The 25541-nt window shown below is 43.7% G+C and overlaps 1 protein-coding gene across 1 annotated transcript in view; it reads right to left on the bottom strand.

Annotated features, from left to right (window-relative positions):
• The window catches only part of IGF2R (insulin like growth factor 2 receptor), an 88908-nt gene extending 63960 nt beyond the window's left edge, over positions 1–24948 (bottom strand). Inside the window, exons 1-5 of the mRNA XM_081941815.1 lie at positions 24630–24948; positions 15639–15769; positions 3699–3820; positions 2919–3017; positions 243–375 (exon numbers count right to left, since the gene is read on the bottom strand). Of these exons, the coding sequence (XP_081797941.1) occupies positions 243–375; positions 2919–3017; positions 3699–3820; positions 15639–15769; positions 24630–24775 (631 nt within the window). The 5' untranslated portion in view covers positions 24776–24948. The remainder of the gene's footprint in view (positions 1–242; positions 376–2918; positions 3018–3698; positions 3821–15638; positions 15770–24629) is intronic.
• Between the last annotated feature and the right edge of the window lie 593 nt (positions 24949–25541).

The following is a 25541-nucleotide window of genomic DNA, read 5'->3' as shown; positions in this document are numbered from 1 at the left end:
CAAATTGGAAGGTCTCATAAATATTAATGATAAATAAGTATCTGAATGTTGAATAAAATAGAGGTATTAAATGAAATGGAGAACTGGGAAACACTGAGGAATCAGTGTCGCTCAAATAAAAGCATTAATATTTTATGTCTTTAATCCTAAAGGGAAGCATGGTAAAATTTTAGATATAGAAAATGTCTTGCCTTATGGAAATTAGAGAAAACTACCCATTACTTTTTAGTTGGGTTTCATACCTATGTTTCTACAGATGTTGATGTATAACTGTGAATCGTCCTCTGAGTCTTCTATCAAGTATCCACCAGACGTCTTAATCAATGGATTTAAATCATGTTTCTTCAGGTTTTCATCAAATATGTAGCAAGGTACCTAGAAATTTAAAACGTAAGTACTGTATCTTGCAAGTAAGTTCATACACAATATAGGGTCATTATTGGCATTCTATCTGTGATTCTATGTTTCAAACAGAAGTACTTTAATCTGGTTCTATTTTTTAACATGCAGAACCAATAAAAATATTATGCTTCCCTCTTGTGGCACTGATGAGAGTGTGCACTCATTCAAACCTACTATTATACTATTTTTTCTTTGTATTTTATACTTCGATAAATTAATAAAAAGTTAAATCTCAAAAAAGCTACAATTTATTACTCACATGTTGAGCAAATCAAAACCAGAGTATTTAGTAAGTTTATACTGAACAGCCTAATCAAACCTCTAGCATTCTGGAAGGACCATCAGAATCCATAATTTTCTGTAACTATTGTTTGATAAATGGTCAAGTGTTAAAAAGCAGGTGCTATATTCATATCTGAGCTGTTGTTATTTTACTCCTACCATGTAATTGATTGCCTGTTTGCCCGGCAGTTTTCTAGGACAGGGGTCCCCAACACCTAGGCTGCAGCCCACTACTGGGCCTTGAGCCTTTCAAAACCAGGCCACAAAAGTGGCAGGAGAGTGTGTGCATGTGCGTCCCCACTTCCACAAGCAGTGGGCAAGTGCATGTGCTCCATTTGCCCGAGGGGCCGACACATATGCCCACCGCTCTCAAGTGTACGTGCTTACTTGCCCAACACTGATGTAAAACCATCCCTCCCCCCCCCCAGTTTGCAAAGACAGAGAGTGGGGGGAACTCTGTTCTAGAAGACTAAGCAAACAAAAGCAAGGATGAAATGGGGACATAAGTATATGAAAGAATGTACACAATTCAATACAAAGCCTACTGAGACAAAACCATATTCAAAAAATAAAAATGAGTTCTCAGAGTATACAAAATATCAATTTCTTTCACATACTGAAGAATATTTAACAAACAATACAAATATTAGCAGCACAAGAAGAGAATAACAAATTATCTTCACCTCTGTTTTGATTTCATTGGGATTTCACAAAAATGAAGTCTAACTTAGTTGCTTGAATTTAGCTCTACTGAATCATACTCTAATACCCAAAAGCAAAACTGCACCTAGAGCAGCGGTTCTCAAATAGTGGGGCGCGCCCCCCTGGGGGGGCACGAGGCTCCGTAAAGGGGGGCGCGAAGGCTCCCTTTCCATCTGGGTGCAACGGCGGCGAAGGCGTGGGCGAGGCATAATATATCCCGCCTGGAAGTGGCAGCACTTCGGACTGTGGATTTTCATTGGAGCCGCGGGCTGGAGCTGTGCAAGAAGCCTGCTTGGGCGGGGATGGGAGGGAGGGAAGCATGGGACCGCCCGTCTTCGCCACCGCGTAGCTCGCCTCCCCGCCAGCAGCTCCACCGCCAGCATTCCGTCTGGAAGCGAAAGCGCAACAGCCGCTGTTGGGGAAGGGACAAAGGGGCGGCGGTCGCCCGATCTTGCCACCGCCACCCCTTCGCCCCTGGTAACGGCGACTGTTGTGCTGCTGCTTCCAGCTGGGATGCTGGAGGAGCTGCTGGCAGGGAGGGAGGGAAGAAGGGAAGGAGGGAGGTAAGGATAGACAAGCAAGAGGGAAAGAGGAAAGAAAGCAGGAGGGCAGAAGGGAGGTGGAAGGAAGGAAAGAAAAGCAGACACGCCGGAGGGAAAGAGGAAAGAAGGCAAGCAGGCAGGAAGGAGGGAAGAATGGAACTGGAAGGGAGGCAGGGAAGGAGGGAGGGAGAAAGGAAGGATAGGAGGATAGGGAAAGAGGAAAGAAGGCAGGCAGGCAGAAGGGAGGGAGGTGCAAGGAAGGAAGGAAGCATAGATAAGCAGGAGGGAAAGAAGGCAGGCAGGCAGGGGGAAAGAGGAAGGAGGGAACTGGAAGGGAGGCAGGAAGGAAGGGAAGGAGGAAGGGAGGGTGGAAGGAAGGATAGACAAGTAAGAGGGAAAGAGGAAAGAAAGCATGTGACTACGGTGGGAGACGAGGAAAGACCGGTGTGTTATGTTATTCAGAGGTGTACTTATAACAATTTTATAGACAAATGATACTATTTACAGTCGCGCGGGGGGGGGGCGCGAAATGTTTTCTTCTTCCTAGGGGGGGCATGACAGAAAATAATTGAGAAGCACTGACCTAGAGTAACTAACCAATGCCTCACCTCAATGAAACTCATACCACGTTACTTAATCTCTAGTGCAGAAGGGAGGCCTTAAACTTAATGCCTGGTGTTGAATATCACATCTTTATAGCTAGATCCAAAAACTGATAGATTGTTCAAACTGAAAACAGATAATGCTTTACTATTATTTTAAAAATTTCATGACATTACCACAAATCTAACAATAAATGGTATTTAATATCACTTGTTGTAAACAATATGAGAGGATAATTTTTGGAGCCCTGAATTGATAAGAAAATAATAAACTGAGGATACATTGCTTAGTTAACCTATTAGGCCCAGTGAATGTAATGGACTGACTTCTCAATCAACATGCATATGATGATTTTTTTAGTTTATGTTCAAACAGAACTTGTGTTACCTCGTCAGTTGATGTGAATAAGTCCTTCTTGCATGCAAGGAATGTTCTCCATTCAAAATAATGAACACACTCAAATGAAGTCACAAATTCTGGGGAACCCTGGTTTAAAAAAAGCGATGCACCATACTGATCAATTTGTATTTGTAATTACAATTAAAACCTATATAATAATAATGTTTAAAATAAATTTTACTGGTTGGTAGAGTTTACATTTCCAAGCAAGAAACTACTTTTACCCAGATAAACTGATCAACTGATTAACATTTCAGAACCTAGACAGTATAAAATCAAATGCCAAGACCTAACATCTTATCTTTAATAGCACTATACTGTTTTGTAAGCCACCCAGAGTCCCTTTATCAGGCAGATGGGTGGCATGCAAATTTAATAAATAAATGATTTTAAGACGTTCAGGAAAATAAACTTGAATGAAAACAGATATATAATGAAATGCCTAAAATAAAGTATGCTTATTTTACCTGATACCAAGCACATAGGTTGACTGGCAGATTTTTTAATCAATTTTTAAGAAGCACTAGTTTTATGTAATCTGAACAATTTGATATTTCTCTTTGGTAATGTTGGTACATTAATTCAATACCTTTTTTAAATAGAATCATTTGGGAAAACAGATAAGCAATGTGTACTGCATAAACATGCAAATACTTTCTAGGACAAACATAATTCTTCTGTCAGGACTGGGACATCTTATCAACATTTAATAATTAAAAATAATTATTGCCCATTTAGAAATAAAATTGTCAGCAGTAACATACTAACCAAAGTCTTCCCACAATAGAAATTGATGCTACTTTGCCAGGTATGTTGACTTCCCTTAGAACAAATTTCTTTAGTGCTGAATTCCAAGAGTAAATTAGACCTTCTTATCTGTGAGGATTCCCCTAAAATAAAAAGAGCATATACTGTACATTAATCTCAAAAGGTGATTTTCAATAATATGAACTATTAGCTATTAAGAAAAGATGCAAAATTGTAGTAGAAATGCAACATTTGCCATGAATCTGGATAATGGACATCAATCAAACAAATGATGAGGGGTACAAAACCTTACACAGTTAAATATACAGATGTTCTAAGCAGTGTGGCAAAGCAATGTGACTAACAGCTTATCACAGTCCAAAGAAACATCTGAAACCCACATAGACACAGGCCAAGGACACTTGCCAAGAAAGTGTCAAAGAATTACAGTACAATCTTATGCAGGTCCACTTGAAGTCATTGTGATTGAGTTTCAATTTAGCTTATCCTTAGGTTAAATTCACCTACGGTAGACTATCCCCCTCTTTAAATTCAGAAATAAAGAAGTGTGATATTACTATCCATCTCAAATATTGAAGTACCATATTTTTCGAAGTATAAGATGCACTGGAGTATAAAAGGCACCAAGATTTTGAAGAGGCAAATTTAAAAAAAAAGGTTTTGCACTCAAAAATTCAGTGTATAAGACGCATCCAGATTTTCACCTTCTTTTTTGAGGGAAAGAAGACAGAAAGAGCATAGAGCCTTTTGAACGTTGGTTTTGGAAAAGATTCTTGTGAATGGCATAAGCAGCCAAGGAAACCAACAAATGTATGATTAAACAAATCAATCCACTCAAGGCACAAATGGTCTGGCTCAAATTATCCTACTTTGGATGTATTAATTATGTGAAGACTTAGTTCTCTAGAAAAGGCTCTAATGCTGGGAAAGGTGGAAAGAAAAAGAAGACGAGAAAGCCAGTAGCAAGATTAATGGACTATTATGAAGGGTGCACTGTTGGAAGACCTAAAGACCAGATTAGGGACAGAGTGTCATGGATGGTACATAATTTATTTAAGGAAAATCATCTGAGCATTCAAGAACTGTAATTTTAAATCCCCATCCTACCAACCCATAAACCCATGATGGTAAACCTGTAGCACGCAGCACCTCTTTGGGGGCACGCAAGCTGTTGCCCCAGCTCAGCTTTGCCGTGCATACATGTGCGCCTCCCACTGTCCAGCTGGTGTTTGGATCTCTGTCACGCATGCGCAGGGGGCAGGGCACGGGGGCAGGGTGCATACAGGGGTTTCGCGTGTGCATGGGCGGGGGTGGGACGTATGCAGGGGGTAGTGTGTGCATACATGGGGGGACTCATGCGTGGGGCCTGCACGCGCATTGCATTTTGGGGGTTCAGATGCGTGCTTTAGGCACTCGGTCCGGAAAAGGTTAGCCATCACTGCCATAAACCTACATATATATTAATATACTATCCCAAAAGGATACTAGTATTTCTCCCTCCAAAAATCATCATTCTGAAAGACTCAGAATGAAGGCCTTTGCTAGTATTTTTCCTTCCAGTGTTCTAAGCCTTTCCAGAGAAATCCCTCGGCACCCTGAAGGAGCAAACCTCAAATCTGGCAAAGATGCTACTGACTGCCACTGGTTTGGGGATCATTCCCCTTAGGGGGTCAGGGAGATGCCCTAGGCCTCCCAGACATGATTGAAGTTCCAGGCCCTCTGCTTAACAACCCATGCAGTCATTTAACAACCAAGCTGGAAGCCAGGATTGCTGTTATTGAGCAAAAAAGTCATGTGGTATCTTGCCCAATGACCAAAATTCTGGGCCCCATTGTGCTTATAAGTGGAGATCTGTAGTTCAATGCAGCTTAAGTACATGTATGTTTAATTAAGAAATTAAATCTATATGCCACCCACCCCACATATGTATGTATGTCAAGACATACATTTATTCAACCATCTATTTTTATTATTTCAGTGAAATGCAAAATGTGAAAACCTGAAATTCAGGTCTTTACTGTTTCGATAAGGATAGAAATTATGACAAAAGTTCCCCTGGACAGTGGAAGAGCAACAATATCCTTCAATTGTTGCATATCCAAGGAAAAGGGAAAGGAGAAAGATGGTTTTCCTTAAATAAGGGATGGAGCAAATAAGGAAATAGAGGGGGCTGGTTTAAGGTCGTATTCTGACAAAGTTACAAGTAAATAGCTTTAGATCAATGTATTTATTTATTTTATTTATTATTCGTATTTATAGACCGCCCCCTCTCCCGAAAGGGACTCGGGGCGGTGTACAGTCACTAAAATGCATTATAAAATATATACATAAAACAGTTAAATAATTAAATACGTAGGTGGAGGAGGTTGCAAGACTGTATATAGAATAATAAATATAGTACATTAAAAGCTTATTAAGACCCCAAACCCAATTAAAATGAATAAATCCCCGGGAGGTAAAACTAAGAAAGTGCCAGGCCAGCTGATTGAAATAGGTGAGTCTTTAACTTTTGCCGGAAGGAACGGAGGTCGGTGGTAGTTCGAATGTCTGGGGGGAGGTCATTCCAGAGGGTTGGGCCCATCACAGAGAAGGATCTACTCCTAGGTGTCGCCCGCTGGCATTGCCTAGCAGACGGCACCAGGAGGAGCCCCTCCCTGTGTGAGCGGATAGGTCGCAGGGACGTGTGTGGTAGGATGCGATCCTGCAGATACCTAGGTCCTATGCCATGGAGCGCTTTAAAGATGGTAATCAATACCTTGAAACGCACCCGAAAGGCCACAGGTAGCCAGTGCAGCTCGCGCAGGAGAGGTGTTACGTGGGAGTAACGAGTACTTCCCATAATAACCCGCGCGGCTGCGTTCTGAACTAGCTGCAGTCTCCGGATGCGTCCCAAGGGAAGCCCCATGTAGAGAGCATTGCAGTAGTCCAGGCGAGACGTCACCAGCGCATGAGTGACCGTGCGCAGGGCACTCCGGTCCAGTAGGGGGCGCAATTGGCGCACCAGGCGAACCTGGTGGAACGCCCCCCTTGCCACGGCTGCCACATGGTCCTCCATTGACAGCCGGGCATCGAGGAGGACGCCCAAATTGCGCGCCCGCTCCACAGGGGACAGCTGTTCGCCCCCTATGGCCAGCGATGGGGTCAGCTGGCTGAACCGAGGCGCCGGTACCCACAGCCACTCAGTCTTGGAGGGGTTGAGTTTGAGTCTGTTGTCCCCCATCCATGTAGTCTGTTACAATAAAAAAATATCTGCCAATTATTTCTTCGGTTCAAAATTATAACACCTCCAGATAACTGCACCTATGCAGGTAGGAAAAAGAGGCACAAGAACATGATATCGTTTGTGCTATAAATATGATGGTATTTTATATTTAGCTATTGCTAGAATAATTCTTAGTTGCATCCTTTGTTCTTGCAGTAAACATACTTATCAACAAATTGTCTCTATAAGGTTTTTACTTCTAATTTCAGATGAGAAACCTAACGCAATGTGAGATTACATCAACATCAAGTACTATTTGTCTGACAAGATCCCCAAAAGCTTTGCAGAAAATCATGAGGAAATTATTCCCTTAATTCAGTAATTTTTAAGTCATTGAGAGAGGCAAAACACGTTTAACAAAATAGACATTTCTCCAATATTATTTCAGCAGCTGTCTCTTTGACAGACAAGCACCAACGTTTACACATCTTTTGGCATACTTAGAGAGGTAGCCAGCATTATATACAGAAAAATTTGCCAATATAGGAATAAATGCCAAATCTCAGAATAGAGTAAATGTGCACAATTACTGTGATTACAGCCTTGACAAGAAATCCCTCATGCTTATCAGATAAACTTTTGGAATGCTTTAGAATAAATTCCATCCAACATGGGCTGTGATGGATAGAGGGCTTGTACTACGTCTCAGTAGTAAAGCAACTCATTCCTTTTCTGCGCCTATTATCTATCACAATGTTGGCAAACCTTTTTGCCACTGAGTGCACAAACCAGAACATGTGTGCATGTGCGCATGCCAGAGCACCGGAAACCCAAAGACCAGCTGGCCGGTGGGCACATGCCTGTTTTTTGGCCATTTTCAGGCTGTTTTGGGGGGCATTTTCCAAAAACGGCTGAAAACAGCCCGAAAAAGGCCAGGAAATGGCCCCAAAAATAGCCTATTTTGGGGGCGTTTTCAGCCGTTGTCCGGTGCTCTGGCGCCCACAAAAACCAGCATGCGAGCCATAAAAGAAGAAGAGCAGCTGGCAATGGCGCACGTGCCCACAGAAAGGGCTCTGCGTGCCACCTATGGCACAAGTGCCATAGGATCACCATCACGGATCTATCAGCTCTACAGACTAGACTGAAAGGATACATTCGGCAAAATAAAAGTTTCCACAATTAATGATGCTGCTCACATTGCTTCTGCTATAAGCTGCTCACAGGTATTAACATGCCAATTCCTGCTTGCTTTCTACTTTCTAGTTTCAGCAGTTATTTCAAATTGAAAGATGAGCTTGCAGTGGTGATGATAGTATGGACCCAGGTTTTCCAGGGGTTTTTTCCTTCACATTCTAAATACAATGGCTTCAATGGAGCCAGCATTCAGCAGCTGCAGCACAGCTTCTCTGACACTCCCAGGATGCAGATAATGGTATGAAATGTTGGGGGGACCAGCTGTCCATGTCACAAACATGACTCTGGGCTGATAAGAACCGTACCACTAGTAAAATAAAAACTGAAGACAAGAACAAACAATGTGTTGCAGCAACCAAGGAAACCAGCAACCAACCTACCTACGCTCAAGTAAATTCCCAATCCCATGTTGGGAAAACAGCCAGGTCTTAACAGTTTTCTGAAAAGCCAACACAGTTCAGGGTCAACTAAATTTCAGGTGGTATGGTATGATACTGCAGAAGACAACAAGAAAAGGCAGAGTTCCTGGGTCCCATAAGATAGTAGTCTCTAATATATATGGGATCCGGAGCATACTCCTCTTATTAGATTTGACAGGACATTTACAGAAATTTTAGATAGTCTAGGTATGGTATTAATATAAGGGAAATAATTTCATTTTAAAAATTAAATTTCAATATGGATATTTAAAAAATTAGCAAAACCGCATCTCATAGACCAGAGCATTTCCGTACAAAGTGATATCCTATTTAGTAACTTAATTATCTGTTAATCAGGAAAGCTTGTAATGGCAATTATGTAATGAGTTTATAAACTCCCATACAGAATGGCAATTATGTAATGAGGAATGGAAACCTGTGGGCAGCTAGGGCAGATCTGTCTTTAACTAGTTTGGGACAAAAGTGTCCCACTTTAACATACTATTTCATTATCCCAACATAGGGAAAGGTTCAGACTATCACAAGTAGAGTAGCATTTCATGCAGACCAAAAGTATCAAGCTGAACAGCTCTACCGCTACTTCTTAAAAACCCAATTCAGTTGATATACTGTTGAACTAGTTTTTAGGAATAACCCATCCATTTAGTAGGCTGATCCTGGAATATCTTCATGCAGGAACTAAGATTATACTCTGTAACCTAAGTCAGAAAATGTGCTAGTCATTTCTATCCAGCTTCAAATTCAAAGCTCTTTTCAGAATGTCATCCACCTCATACAAAAAACAAACAAACCTACGGGATTCAGATGCAGTCACCTGTTGTACTTTTACTTGACTGAATTAAAGAAAAAAATTTAAAACCCTGTCTTATTTTGGGGGAAACACGGTATTTATACATAATTTTATTATAAAGCATTCCTTCTTGCCCTGTTGGCTTTCTTTCACACAAACATAGAGTTTTGAGTTATTTCTTATTTATAGTGCAGCGATGGTGAACCTTTTTTGGCTCGCGCACCACAAGTGGGGGGAGCGCAAGGGGGTCGTGTGCGGGCATGCCGCACCAATGCAACACGCGACCCCCCAGTGTGCATGCGCACACAACGCGCAACACCCCCCCCCCCATTTTTACGTGCTTTTTTCGCCCTCCCCAGGCTCCAGAGGCTTTATAGGAGCCTGGGGAGGGCGAAAATAGCCTCCCCCGCCCCTCCGGAAGTGACTTCCAGTTTGCTCGGAGGGTCGTTTTAAGCGCTCCGAAGGCTTCAGGGAAACCTCCGGACAGTCCCTGAAGCCTCCAGGGGGGGAGGCTCTTTTCGCCCTCCCCAGGCTCCTGTAAAGCCTCTGGAGCCTGGGGAAGGTGAAAAATAGCTTTTAAAAAGGTGAACTCAGCTGGCCAGCGCACGCATGCGTGCTGGCCAGCTGACAGGGCAGCGCCTCGTGTTTCCTGACAAATGGCTCAGCGTGCCACTTGTGGCACGCGTGCCATAGGTTCGCCATCCCTGCTCTAGTGGTTAATGCATCAGGCTAGAAACCAGGAGACTATGAATTCTACTTCTGCCTTGGGTCAATTATTCTCTCTCAGTGCTAGAAAGGAGGCAATGGCAAATCACCTAAAAAAAACTTACCAAGGAAACTACAAGGATTAATTCAAGTGATTGCCAGGAATCAACACTGACTCAGGAGCACAAAAGAAAAATCATGTCTTTACTTAACACCAACATAATCCTTTTAAAGAATGGATGGTAGAAATCCACTTAATGAGATTATGGTAGTGATTAAGATTTATTAAACTGTTATGTGGTCTAGGTCATACTATATCACTTTCTCCTGCTGATTCTGAGGAGTAAAGGAAAGTAACTTACCCAAATCCCTGGGTTAACCAGATCGTGGGGATTGAGATATTAGCAGAAAATCTTGCTAATCGAGATAAGATTCTCTAACAGAACAAGTAATCAAGAACATAGCCTAATCACACAAAGCCTTGGACAGACTATTTACATATCCTACCTGCTCCTGTTTGAGTCCAATTAAATATACTGTAAAGAAATTGTTTCTTCTGGCAAACACAAAAATTGACCTCTGAAATCTATTACAGCTTTTTTAACCTGAAACTCTCTAGATACATTTGGCATGACTATATATGTGGACTATACCTGAAGTTATGGAGAAGTATCAAATCAAATCAAATCAAATTTTATTTGATTAGCCGCAACCCTCTCCCGAAGGACTCGGGGCGGCGTACAATCAAAAGGATAAAATACACATAGGACACACATACATACGAAAAAACAAGGACAATTACATTTGTGCATGGAGGAGAGTAGACTTGTAAGTGAAAGACAATAAACACAGCTAAAAACACAGTTAAAACACAGTTTAAAATCCCCTAAATAAAATTGCTAAATTAAAAAACCCCTCAGGAGCGTAACGAAGTTATGGTTGGGCCAGGCCAGATATTTGAAAAAGGTGGGTCTTGAGCTTAACACGGAAGGAGCGGAGGTCTGTAGTGGTCCTAATATCCGGGGGGAGGTCATTCCACAGGGCTGGGCCCGCCACAGAGAAGGCTCTGCTCCTAGGCGCCGCCCCATGGCATTGTCTAGTGGACGGCACCTGGAGAAGTCCCTCTCTGTGCGAGCGAATAGGTCGTAGGGATGTATGGGGCAGAATACGGTCCCGCAGGTAACTAGGTCCTGAGCCATGGAGCGCTTTAAAGATCGTAATCAAAACCTTGAAACGCACTCGATAGACCACAGGAAGCCAGTGCAGCTCGCGCAGGTGTGGTGTCACATGGGAGTACCTGGTGCTCCCCATAATCACCCGCGCGGCCGCATTCTGGACCAACTGTAGTCTCCGAGTGCATTTCAAGGGAAGCCCCATGTAGAGAGCGTTACAGTAGTCCAGGCGAGACGTCACCAGCGCATGGGTGACTGTGCGTAGAGCGTCCCGGTCCAATAGGGGGCGCAATTGGCGCACCAGGCGAACCTGATGGAACGCCCCCCTGGCCACGGCTGTCACATGTTCATCCATGGACAGCTTGGCATCCAGGAGGACGCCCAAATTGCGCGCCCGCTCCACGGGGGCGAGTTGAATGCCCCCAATGGCCAGAGATGGAATTATCTGGTTGAACCGGGGAGCCGGAACCCACAGCCACTCCGTCTTGGAAGGGTTGAGCCTGAGTCGGTTGTCATCCATCCAGACCCGTACGGCTTCCACACACCGGGACATCACTTCGACGGCCTCGTTGGGGTGGTTCGGGGTGGAAATGTACAGCTGAGTATCATCAGCGTACAGGTGGTATCCCACCCCAAAACCACGGATGATCTCACCCAGCGGCTTCATGTATGTGTTGAACAGGAGTGGCGAGAGGACCGACCCCTGTGGCACCCCACAGATGAGGGGGCTTAGGGTCGACCTCTGCTCTCCTGCCAACACACGTTGCGTCCTGCCGGAGAGGTAGGAGCCGAACCACCGCAAGACGGTGCCCCGGATCCCCAACCCCTCCAGTCGGTGCAACAGGATACCATGGTCGATGGTATCAAAAGCCGCCGAGAGGTCTAATAGGACCAGGATAGAGGAACAGCCCCTATCTCTGGCCCTCCAGAGATCATCTACCAACGCGACCAAGGCCGTCTCAGTGCTGTGCCCAGGGCGAAAGCCGGACTGGCGCGGGTCTAGATAATCATTCTCCTCCAGATGTCGTGGAAACTGGGAAGCCACCACACTCTCCACAACCTTCGCCAAAAAGGGAAGGTTGGAGACAGGACGATAATTGACCAGCTCCATAGGGTCCAGGGAAGGCTTCTTGAGCAAGGGTCTCACCACCGCCTCTTTCAAGGCGGCCGGGAGAGACCCCTCACCCAACGAAGCGTTCACTAGGTCCAGGAGCCAGTCGCATGTAACCTCCCAGGATGCCAGTACAAGCCAGGAGGGACACGGGTCCAACAAACATGTGGTAGGTCGCAGTCGCCCACGCAATCTGTCCAAATCCTCGATGACAACCAAGTCAAACTCCTCCCAAAAAGGTTTCTCAAGACTCGCCACTAGCGTCTCGACTGGGCCACTGAAGGGGACCCAATCCTTCCGGATTTGAGCGACTTTATCCTGCAGGTATTTCCCAAACTCCTCTGCCCTGCCCTGTAAAGGGGCCTCCCGTGGCCTCTGAAACAGAAGAGAGCGGGACACCCGAAACAGGGCGGCAGGGCGGTTCTCTGCGGATGCAATGAGAGCGGCACAATATTGACGTTTGGCCGTTCTCAATGCCACTAGGTACGTCCTTAAATGGGCTCGTACCTGTGCTCGGTCAAGTTCGGTTCGGGAGGATCTCCAACGACTCTCTAGGCATCTCTTGCGGCGCTTCATCACCCTTAGCTCCTCGGTAAACCAAGGGGCCAGGGTGGATCGTTGCCGCCGGAGAGGCCGCAAAGGCGCCACCCGGTTCAAGGCCCCGGTAGTCGCATTATTCCACGCGGCCACCAGGTCCTCTACCCGAGGGCGGGTCAGGGCTGCAGGAGGTGGCCCAAGCTCCGTCTGGAACCTGTCTGGTTCCATCAAGCGCCTGGGGCGGAACCATCTAGTGTTCTCCGGTTCCGCCTCCCCGCAGCGAGGAGTAGCACCAGGGAAGTCAAGACGGAGGAGTAGAGCCTACTACCGTGTTTTCCCAAAAATAAGACAGGGTCTTATTTTCTTTTGACCCACAAAATATAGCTTGGGCCTTATTATCAGGGGAGGACTTGCTTTGGGGTTGCCAGGCAGCTGCTCTCTTGCGAGCGGGCTCCCAAAGAGCCGGGCACAGCCTCAGGGGCAAAGGGCTGTGTTGCGCTGTCACAGCAGCGCAACACAGCAGCCGTGAAGCGACCACGCTCATGAGCAGTCACCCGACAAACCCCCTTTTCAGCCGGGCACAGTGCCATTCAGACTTAGGGGTATCGCCAAGCCACGTGAGCACCTGTTCGCCTCTGCCCGGCTCCCGCAACTTGGCGCTTTCAAAATGCCAGTGAATGGCACTCTGCATGGCTGGAGAGGGGGGGTTGCACGAGCGGCTGTTCCACTCCTGCTCGCGCGCCTCCCAGCCTCACAATGCCCTGGCCCAGCTCTCCCTGCAAAGGCAGGGCACCTCCACTGCCGCCACCACCATCCCAGCATGTTTTTTCCGGCGGCTTCCAAACCAAAGTCTTCCAACAGTGGCCGCTCTGGGCATACGCTCTATGGTTGTACGCTCTGTGAGTACACTCTGCCGGCAGCCGGCCCACAACCATAGAGCATATGCCCAGAGCGGCCACTGCTGAAAAACTCGGTTTGGAAACTGCTGCGACAGCGCAACACAGCCGTTCGCCCCTGAGGCTGTGCCCGGCTCTTTGGGAGCCTGCTTGCAAGAGAGCAGCTGCCCGGCAATCCCCCTCTCAGCTGGGCACAGCGCAGCTCACCAACCTAGCGGTATCCCGAAGGCACCAAGCAACACGATTACCTTTCTCCCCCCCTAGTTCCCGCGGCTTGGCACCTTCGGGATACTGCTAGGATGGTGAGCAGCGCTCTGCCTGGCCAGGTGGGGGGTGTCCAGGGGACTTATTTGCGGAGGAGGACTTATATTTTTGCCCACCAGAAAAATGCGGCATGGCCTTATTATCAGGACATGTCATATTTTGGGGGAAACACGGTAAGATAGCTCAAGTTGCATTTTAATCATCTGTCAGTACACTTCACATACTTCCAAGTTGATGGGATAAAAGCCATAGAATGGTAGCTTGTAAGGTAATTTCTAAACTATAAATCATAACTTGCACATAACAAAGCACAACAGTTTAGGGTAAAAATCGGATTTTGATTGTACCGATGATGTATGGGCCAACCCAGTGCTGTTATCATTAAGAGAGAATGTTGTGTGTGGCACAAGTACTACAAAGACAGGCAACACAGGTTATACTTTCCCTAACTTATTAAAAATATTATTTGGAAATCCAAATTTACCCGTCATGATGGGCTGCACATATCAATTATTTATGAAATAATGCTTTACCTCCCATATAGCACAACTGACAATCACAAAATATTGTAGCCCTCCCCCCCCCTCCCATGGTCATTTGATTGAGATCAGGGTATTTGGCAATCAATTTGCACTTACAACTAGGGGTGAAATGCTACCGGTTCGGGCCAGTTCATTTTTACATTGTGTGTGTCAGTCAGTTGTGCAGCTTTTGTGTTATTTCTGTGTAAAGTGTGATAGTTGGTTTTTGAGCTCTCTGTGATCTGTGAGGTTCCTGCTTGTTGCAGGGGCCATTTTGTGTGAAGTCCAGCCGCTTTTACATTGTGAGTCAGTTGTGCAGCCACGCCCACCGGTCACATGACTGCTAAGCCATGACCAAGCCACACCCACAGAATCAGTAGGGAAAAGTGTTGAATTTCACCACTGCTTACAACCAGTTCCCCCCTGCCACATGTTCACATGATCATCATTTGCAATCTTCTCTGCCAGAGTCCCCAGAATGGGAAAGCCAGCAAGGAAGTTTGAAAGTTGTTGCCACCTGCCAAAAGGACTCCATCTCATCTCTGCAGGCTGGTTGGAAGAGTGGCTTGCTGATGGATTTCAGCTCCATGTGGAGTTCAAACCCTCTGCAAGCCTGGAAGGTTTCAGTTCTACGAGGAACTCAAATCCTCCAGCAAGCAGCCTTTTCACTCTCAAAAAAAAAGCCTGCTAGTAGGCAGGCAGCTGCTTTGTTCTGTCTACATAACAACCTGGGATATACCATAACTTAACAACCACAAAAGGGAGTGCCAGAATTATGGTAGTTGAATGAAGTGGTCATTTTGGCACTTTACTTAACAACCGTTTCACTTAACACCGAAATTCCTATCCCAGTTGTGGTTCATAAGGACCTGTAGTCCTTTCCTTTTCTCGTGTCATGACTTTCATTTCTTTATTACGTCTAACTACTTTAGGGCATTTCATGTCATGCCACTTAACCCAAAAGAAAATGTGAAGGATATTTAATATGTATACATTTTAAATTGATTTAAAACAAGACTTCTGCATTTTTATTTAAAAAAAAAAAACAAGCTGAACAGATGGCATTTGACATTTTTAATCCACAGAGGAGAAAAGCCTTTAGACTTACCTACTGAGAAATATATGTTTTTTTTTAGGTCATGGGCACAAATGGCACTGGATCCCGCACAATCTCCTACACCACCACAGGGATTTATTTTATAATGCACTTTATCAAGATCAACAGCTTCCCATGTATAACTGGAAAAAAAAGGAGGGAAAGTATTATTGTTATGTTTCAACAAACTCCACAAATAACTGTTTTAACCCAAACTCCTGTGCTCAAATATATCTTCATCCATCCATTTTTTCATCTGTACTGATCTGCTCCTTGTTAATACCATGCTAATTCTGTTAAGTGTTTTAATTAACATAAAGTCTATGTACATTTTAAAAGTATTAATGAAATAATATAATTTTATTATTCATAATCATCCTAATGACAAAAACAAAAAGGAGGAGTCTGGAAAATTATGTTATGAAACTAAATCCTCCAAAGCCATTGAACTTCACAGCTTGAAGCTTAAACATTCTGAGCTGTCATATATACAAGGCAAAATATTTTATTTTGATTTTATAGTCATACAAAACTAATTTCATAGAGTTGACGACAATTTTCTATTCTTTTACTAGAAGACATTTAAGATTCTTAAATTTGCATTTGACTAAGGAATCACAGTTAATTCTTCCAAACTGTGAGAGATAGGATTGGAAGAAGTTACAGCATTTGAACTAGATAATCTACATAACAAACATTTAAACTGCATAAATTGCCAAGGTAGTAAATAAAACATTTTAGTTTTATGAAATTTTAAAATATAAACAATTTTAAAGAACTGAGAATGCCTTCCAAGAATTAAATACTCAATAAAGGAAATACAACTTGGTAAAAGTGATCATTTTTTAAAAAACACACATTTCACATTTCGAGCCAATGAAAACAAAGGTAAGAATTCATTTTCCTTTCTCAATGATTAGTCATCTATTACTGAAAAAAGCATCTTAATTATGAAGTGCAAATCAGACAAATTTAGAATTTAAAGCAGAGGAACACAGTAAAGTGATTTCATTTGGCTGAATACACATCATGCATTAATTATGATTGTTTAATAATGGTTTAAAAACTAGAGTAACTGAGTTCACATATAGCAAGAAAGCCACACAGATACGAAATGCATTTTGATTCACCCCTAGGTACAAACCATTCCATTGCAACACATCATTTTCCATCTACAACAAGGGTAGAATCGGGAAAGGAGATCTAAATCTTCACCTAATTTCTAATTAATCAACAAAGATTTTTAAGTTCCAAGTGCTTGACAAAAAAAAGAGCTATCCCTTTATTACCTTCATAGAAACAGCTACCAAACTCAAGGGGAAAAAAGAAGCAAATTATTTGCATGAAAGCATCAGTGAAAACTAATTTTAGCGCTGGTCATATGCTGTTTTTCTTCAATTCTTTGTTTACTTTTCAGAACATAAATTTTATGCTTGGTGAATATTAGTAATTGCAATGAAAAAGCTACATAGGTCCTGCAAACCTAAAAGTTGAACATCCTAATTTAGCATTTTAGAAAAAAAATGCACCATCTGAATACACTAGATATTAAACATGCAAAGATCATAAAACACAAGTTTCATTTTAAAGACATTTGTCTATGATTCCTTGAATAGACTTTTCACTAATTTTTATATTTTAAAAAACTTTTATTACTAACCTAAGTCACAATTATGCCTGACTCCTAAATATATATAGAAGTATCAGATGATAGTGAACTTAGGAGAAAAGTGTCAACAAACCTAGGTATAATCATTAACTAAGAAACTATTACAGGCCTTTATTTTAAAATGCTAGTTAAAGGTTTTCAAGAATTTTTCACTGCATATATTTTTTGAAATGCCTATATTCTTCTCAAAATATATTTCTTTAATATTGATTTAACTGTCATGCGGTTAGGCATGAACTTTCCATAATATCTGTAAATGATTCAGCTATAGGCCTGGACAGCTAACTAGATGAATCACAACCATAAAACCACAAAAAGTGATTCAAACATTTGAGCTAACTGCTGTGTACTATACTGTATCTAAAGCTTTTCTGAGCTTTGTTCCCAGTCATGTGACTGTCAGTCAACCAGGATGTCTTAAAGTACACAAAGGCAGGCAGGAGCAATTGTTTAATATCACAAAATATGGTCTTTCTGTCCTCACTGAGATTACCCTTTAACTCAAATTATCCTATTTTTATAGCATGACCATTTTTATAGCCTATCCATAAAAGTTAAGGACATGGTCAGACAAATGGGGCTTTTTTACAGGTAGTCAACTTTTGACCAAGATTGGGACTAGAATCTTGGTTGTTGAGCGAAGCAGTCTTTAAATAAGATTCCTACATGACCGCTTTGTTTAATGACTGCAATCTCAGCTTTTTCCATCCTTAAGTAGATGGAATAAAAGAACTGCCTGCCAAAGGAGATTGGGGAGGAACATGGGCCAGTCCTGTAGTCTGGGGAAGGCTGGGATGAGGGCTCTGGGTCGGAGGCAGAGAGAGGGCCAGGGACGTATGTCAGTTATCAGTTGCCTTTGGAGTCAAGCATCAGTGAGGCAGACGAACAGCTGGAGCCTATTCCCAGTGTGCACATGCAGAGTTGCCAAACAAAGGGAACAGCTAAAGAACAGGGATCGACTTGGGAGTAAGGCCACAGGTGGATGATGAATGGCCCCTCCCAAAGGAAATAAAAGAGGAACACAGGGGGGTGGAGTTTGCAGGAGACAATTAGTTCACTTAATTGGCTTGTGACTTTCCAAGACTCCTTGCCAAGTTTTGCAGACATTGGCCTTTCAGCTCTCCAAGCCAGATAAGGTCTGTGACTGTAAATCCTCCCTTGAAAGATGATTCACATCATTGAATGTGAATGAGCAGAATTCACAGTAAAAAGGGGCTTTTGTGGGGACAAGGAGTTTGCTTCATGCTCTTGGAAAGCCTACATCAGAACAGGCAGTTATCCCCTGTGAGCAGAAGGTGCAGTAAGGTGCAGGAATAGAGCTTTGATCTTCAGAATTCATTTATCCAGCCCAAAACAAGGAGTTCCCCTCTCCTCCATACATGAAAGGGAACTCCTGCACTGGGCTGGACAAACGAAGCTCAGATCTTTGCAATCCGTGCATCATTTCTTCAGCCCAACACAAGGCATTCCCATTCCCTCCCGTTCCCTCCCGTTCCCTCCCGCGCTTTGTTTCTGCAGCCTGACCAAGTCAATGGGGAGGTTGGCATGGGAAATTGAAAGCTGCCAACACCTACCAAAGGATCCCCCCCCCCCCTTTACACATATTCCATATATTCCCCAGGCATTAAAGGGAGGTGGTGGCATCTTTCAGCTTCCCATGCCAACCTCCCCATTTGTCGGGCTGCAAAAACAAAGTGCAAGGAGGGAACTGGAACGCCTTTTCTGGGCTGACTTTCTTGGAAAGCCAGTAGAGAAGTTTGCGAATGGTGATCAAATAATTGTGAGGTGTTTGGCAACTGGTCTTAAGCATGAACAGGTTGCCAAGCAGCCAGATCATTATCACATGAGTGGGAGGAGTGTGCAGAGGAGTGGCAAGATGCTTTACAATGACTGAAAGTGCTTTACACACAATAGAGCCTTCCTTTCCAAGTTGTTGTAAGGTCAAACAGTAATTAAATGACTGATCAGGTAAATCAAGGACTACCTGTAGGTAAGTATTACTGTTTACTTATTTATTTGCAGGGCTTCTATGGCACTTTAACAAAAATATTAAACATATTTAACTGTATTGGAAAAGATATTCAATTACCCCATTTTGATCATTGTGTTACATAAAAAACATATTTGTTAAATTGTCAGGTATTCTATGAATGAGAAGAAGTGACAATAAGTAAACTCTTGTATCTTCCAAGGGTAGATTTTAATCTCTGGTCTCATACTGCTTGCCTGTAACTGTTATCCTGAGCTCGGAATGTCTTTTCAGGGTATGCATAGCCTCCCTGTCCACTCTGTAGTTCTAATCTCAGGCGAATGCTTTCCTTTGAGTTTGCCATGCAATGTTTACAAAGGTACTAAAACACTTTTAAAAGTTCTCAAAACTATAAACATTTTTTAACTTCCCTTCCCGCTCAGAACAAAGATAGGTTTGTCAAATTTATGAAAGGAACATAAAGTATTCACTTTGGCAAATGAACCTGGATGATTATGATACAATGATCAAATTCATGTATAAGCCATTATGTACCATATTTTCTGGCATATAAGATGACTTTTTAACCCCAAAAAATTATTTCAAAAATCGAATATCATTTTATATGCCGGGTATACCAAAAAACCAAAACCAAAGAAAAAGCAATGCCACCAAGCAAAAAGCCATGCCGCCACCAGCGCAGATGCTGGCCTTTCAATCGATAACCTCGGCACTCCTTGCCTTGGCATGTGGATGGATGAGTGCTGGGATGGCTTAGTAAGGTCTGGCTGGTGGTCTGGAGGAGGAAGGCGCTGAGCTCAAACTACGAAAGCCTGGCAGAGCGGAGGCCTTCAGCCGGCTCATGGGCACCTGAAAGTAGGGGGTCATTTTATATGCCCAGTCGCCTTATACGGCGGAATATACAGTAGTTGGTCTGAATCAGGCTTAGCATAGTGCATGAAATCAGAAGCTGAGATTTTGAAATCATACTTTAATAGCATATTTTCACCAACCCAAAACAAGTTATATCACTACTGTAATGAACTCAACAGATGAAATCTTACTTTTTTTAAAGTGGTATATTTATTTCTTGCCAAATCCAATCAATTGTTTGATGATGGAAGGTTGCAGAAATTCATTTTGCTATTTTGGGGGATAATAGTACCAGGAAGATTGATCCCCCCCCCCCCCCGATTAATGTTATATAAATACAGAACATAAAATTACCAATTTTAAAGTCATAATTACCATCTTGAAAAATCATTACATGTATTAATTAAGTAATTATTATTCAGTTATTACACAGCTTTCCAAGGTAGCTTCCAATCTATTATTGAGGCATCAAAAGTATTATGGGACATTCAAGCACAATTGAAGAGATAGTCAGGTGACAATATATAAGTAGTTGATTTGAAAGTGGGACAACTTTGTTGCAGATTTGTTTATTCAGTCAATTAAGGCATGCTTAATTGAACTAAGATTTAAACTTGACATTTGTCAAATTTTTGTCACACTGGCTGAGTTTCATTTCATTGTAAATTTCATTTCAAAAAATTAAATTTGACAATCAAATATATGTTGAAATTTACATGCCGTAATTACAATGATGGGAAAAATTGGTTATTAGTGTAAATATAATGGCCTTTTAATTACAGGCAATTATGTGACTCATCTTCTCACTGGTGGAGCCGCTTGTGGCACAGCGCCACAAGGCTTGTTGTACAGTGGAGCCGCTCGCGTCAAAACGCTGCAAGGCTCATTGTGCTGATGGAGCCACTTGTGTCAGAATGACACAAGGCTGGTGGAGCAGCTCACAGCTGGACGATGCATGGTGTATTGTGCCATTGCATGCATGAGCAGCAGCACCAGCGAGAAATGCCTCGCGGCATTCTGCCGCAAGCGGCTCCACTGGCGTGATGACCCTCGTTATGCTGGTGGAGCCACTCACAGCAGAATGATACTAAGCAGGATTAATTGAGCTCTTACTCTCCCTGTTCTTAATGCAATTCTATATACTATAAGAAACAAGTTATCCTATACATACGTATTCATACATATACTCCAACAGCTACTACATCTGAAACCATCTTTTCTGTGCTTGAAAATTAACCACATTCAAGCCTCCAAGTAATACCAGTACTTTAGTTTAGCCTAGAAAGTTAGAAAAATATCCCAGAAAAAGGCAAACCTCTGTAGTGCTGCTAAGAATATTAATGGATACTTCCATGAAAACTTCACTAAGACTTGAACTCAACTTGAAGATGTTTGTTTTCCCTTTCCATCTCTATAAAGAAATTACATATAATGTATTTGGAATATAAATCCCACAGAACTCTGGGATATGTAGATCATTAATTTTTTCTTTTTACAACTCTATTATTCCTTAATTCAGGGTAGAGTTGGGCAACTGAATGCAGCTGAGTATTCACTGGCTGGATGCCCTTCCTGACACCTAAATGGAGTTTGCAGTAGATATTTTCTCTTTGCACCCCGAGAGAGAAACATCTGCCGTTACCTAGGAATGAACTCTCAACCTTCTGAATGGGAGGTGAGCATCTTTACCACTATGTTACCACAGATCTTAATTTGATTAATAAGTACAACTGTGCAACAAATAGTGATAAAATGAGAAAAAATTGCCAGGAAATTCTAACTTAAGAGTAGGTCAGAAAATAGGCTTCTGTTTTTATGAACAAATTAAGACATTGGGCAATTGCTCTGTGCAATATAAACACTGCCGATGTCCAATAACGACAAACCAATAAAACTAGGTTTTTCCCCCCAATGAAAGACTTATAAATCATGACAAAATAATACACAGCTAACAGGATATCATTTTGCATGAACTTAATTTGCATTAGATTAATGTAACCTTAATTAAAAAATAAAATTGTAGAGAGACTTTGGTAAAAGAGAATTGGATAGGATTTTTGCTGTTTTTAATTCTGCTTACCATGTTTCCCCGAAAATACGACATGTCCGGATAATAAGGCCATGCCACATTTTTCTGGTGGGCAAAAATATAAGCCCTCCCCCGCAAATAAGCCCCCTGGACAACCCTCCATATCCAGCCAGGCAGAGCGCCACTCACCAACCTAGCGGTATCCCGAAGGTGCCAAGCTCCGGGAACTGGGGGAGAGGCAAAGGTGATCGCGTTGCTTGGCGCCTTCGGGATACTGCTAGGTTGATGAGCAGCACTGTGCCCAGTTGAAGGGGGGGGGGTTGCCAGGCGGCTGTTCTCTTGCGAGTGGGCTCCCAAAGAGCCGGGCACAGCCTCATGAGCGAATGGCTGTGTTGCGCTGTTGCAGCAGCACAACACAACAGCCATGAAGCGACCACGCTTATGAGCAGCCACCCGGCAAACCCCCTTTCTAGCCGGGCACAGCGCTATTCACTGACCTAGGGGTATTGCCAAGCTGCATGAGTGCCAGTTTGCTGCTGCCCGGCTCCCGCGGCTTGGCACATTAAAAATGCCAGTGAATGGCGCTTTGCATGGCTGGAGAGAGGGGCTCTCACGCCTCCCAGCCTCACGATGCTCTGGCCTAGCTCTCCCCGCAGAGCCAGAGCACCTCTGCTGCCGCCGCCGCCAGCCCAGCATGGCTTTTTCGGCAGCTTCCAAACTGAGTCTTCCGGCAGCGGCTGCTCTGGGCGTACACTCTATGGTTGTACACTCTGCCGGCAGCTGGCCGACAACCATAGAGCATACGCCCAGGGCGGCCACTGCCGGAAGACTCGGTTTGGAAGCCGCCAAAAAAGCCATGCTGGGATGGCAGTAGTGGCGGCGGCAGCAGCAGAAGTGCTCTGGCTCTGTGGGGAGAGCTGGGCCAGGGCATCATGAGGCTGGGAGGTGCGTGAGCAGGAGCAGAACACCCACTCGCGCAATTCCTGATATAGCTTTAGACTATACTACTGAGGAAGCAGAGATTTAATATTAATCTGAGCACCCAGATTGTTGGGGACAATATGCTGACTCTGTAAACCACTTAGAGGGGGCTGTAAAAGCACTGTGAGGCTGTATATAAGTCTAAGTACTATTGCTATTGTTTATTCTTCAAGCTTACATAGCATATCAAAATAGCAGACAGAGGTGACAAACAAATGCTAAGGTTATGTCTTTGCTGAATGTACTAGTATGCAGCATGTAAAGTGGCTATATTCTAAACTAACCAGAGTCTGGAATTGTGTCTTCCAGAAAAAGATTGTGGCTCAGTAGGAAAGTGCATGTAATAGATTCTTAGCATCATCAGGAAAAGTTGAGAAAATTTCCTGCCTATCACTCTGAAGAACTGTTGCTCTTTTAATGGACCATTTAAGCTATATAGTCAAAATCTGGTGTATTGTAGTACAAAGCAGCTTCAGATAACATTTCACCTTAATATTACAGATAATGGTCCCCTACTTACATATGCCTGGTTCACATATCATGCTGAATTATGTGGTTTTTAATGGTTATCACATGGTTTAGTTAGCATGTTGTAAAAACCCAGCTGACCTATGTATTAAATTGGTTAAACTAACTATAACTGAACATACAGTATTGCATACACTCAGCAAAACACACTGAACTAGGGGCCATTCATCAGCAACCCAAGAAGTCCCAGCAGAAAGTTTTTAGAGCCAGTTCATTCTCCTGTGCAAAAGGTACTTTCTTTCACCCCAATCTCTTTTCTTTTGCCTAACTTGGGAAAGGAACAGGTTTTTCTTGCTGTTTAGGTTCACAACAACCCCTATATTTAAAGGCTGTTCAACAACCACTACAAAACGTTTAGGTTCTGTTTGTCAGTACGCTTACAGAGGAAACCTGAACAAAGAAATTAATAACATTCTGCAGTAGCGTTTAATACACAAACATGGGTTAAGCTTAGGAATTTTGTGCAGGAAAAGTTTAGGAGACGGCACAATTTAAACAAATGACAGCAGCTGTTACCCCTTCAGTGAAGGTCATTAAAATCACTTCCTCCACGACTAGTATTTTAATATAGCAAATGACATAGAGCAACCTTTTCGGAGAAACCAAGTTGAACAAGATGATGATGCTGGCTATCTGAAACGCCAACTTTGTTTGGTTACTGTAAAAGGTCGCTGTTTCAATCGCAGTTCCTCTTAATTTAATCATGGGGTAAATAGGAGGAAGCGTAAAAAGGCACTTGGGAATCTAAAATGCGAAAGCACTCTTAAGGAAGTCATGCAAATGCGTATTTAAGGTTCACCATGTCCACACTGCCTGCCAAAGAGAAAACGACTGGAGAACCCGGCCACAACCCGGGATAAATTCCTTCGCAAACCATCCCTTCCCACAAAGGTCTCGCGGAGCTGCAGCTGTCCCAAAGCAAAGAGCGGAGTTCCGGGAGGGCTGGGCGCTTACTTGCATAGAATCTGGTAACTGAAGGCGTCCTGGGCCGCTAAGGTGGTGGAGGGGAATCCCTTCTGGCCCGGGAGGAGAAGCAAGAAGAGGGCAGCCAGCCAGCGGAGCCGGAAGGCAGCAGCTCCGCACGCGACGACGCGTCCCATGGCAGGCCGAGCGAAAGCTCCGCGAAGCTTACTCGGCTAACATGAGCGAGCAGAAAAGCAAGAAAGCGCACTGGCGGAAGAGTCATGTGACTCCCTCACCCTCCCTCCGCGCAGCGCCGGTCACCTGACACACCCGGAGCCTGTCACGTGCTGGTAGTCATGTGAGGCGAGGCGCGAGGGTGACGGAAGGGGCGAGAAGATGAAGGGAGATGGCGCAATCAGGGGAGCGGCGCCTCCTCGTGCTTCTCGAATGGGCCCTCGGGCTCCCTCGCCTGGGCGCGGTTTTGGTTGGCGCGGGTTAGAAGGGAAAGTCTCCTGCCCGGTTGCCTCGCCTGGGAAGGGCTTGTTGGTGCCTGCAAGACGGGTGTCTCTTGACAGGGGAAACGAGAAAGACTTAGACTTAGACCTTACTTAGAATAACTTTACTGTCTCTTTAAATGTACACTAGTCGGCATACATTAAAATGAAACTTTGATATATATCTGGCAGAAATATTTTCTCCCCAAAGAGAGTGGGTGGGTATAAAGTGGGTGTGCTTTGAGTTCTAAACACTTAGCGCTTATAAGCTGTATCTCCATTGTTGAAAGAAATGTCCTTCTGGGTTTGGCTCCAAGTGGGGAAAAAGACACTGGAGACTGCTTGGAAAAATGGTTGAATGGTGGGCAGGGACACATGGCTTGAGTCCTGAACAGAAAAGGTGATCACATGCTTCAATGTTGGTGGAGAAAAAAGACAAGGGAGGGCAGAGATGCTGAGTCCCTGTTTG

Source organism: Natrix helvetica, assembly GCF_964273705.1.
Source record: "Natrix helvetica genome assembly, chromosome: 2".
NCBI classification, from domain to species: domain Eukaryota; kingdom Metazoa; phylum Chordata; class Lepidosauria; order Squamata; family Natricidae; genus Natrix; species Natrix helvetica.
This window is presented reverse-complemented; position numbering and strand designations above follow the sequence as displayed.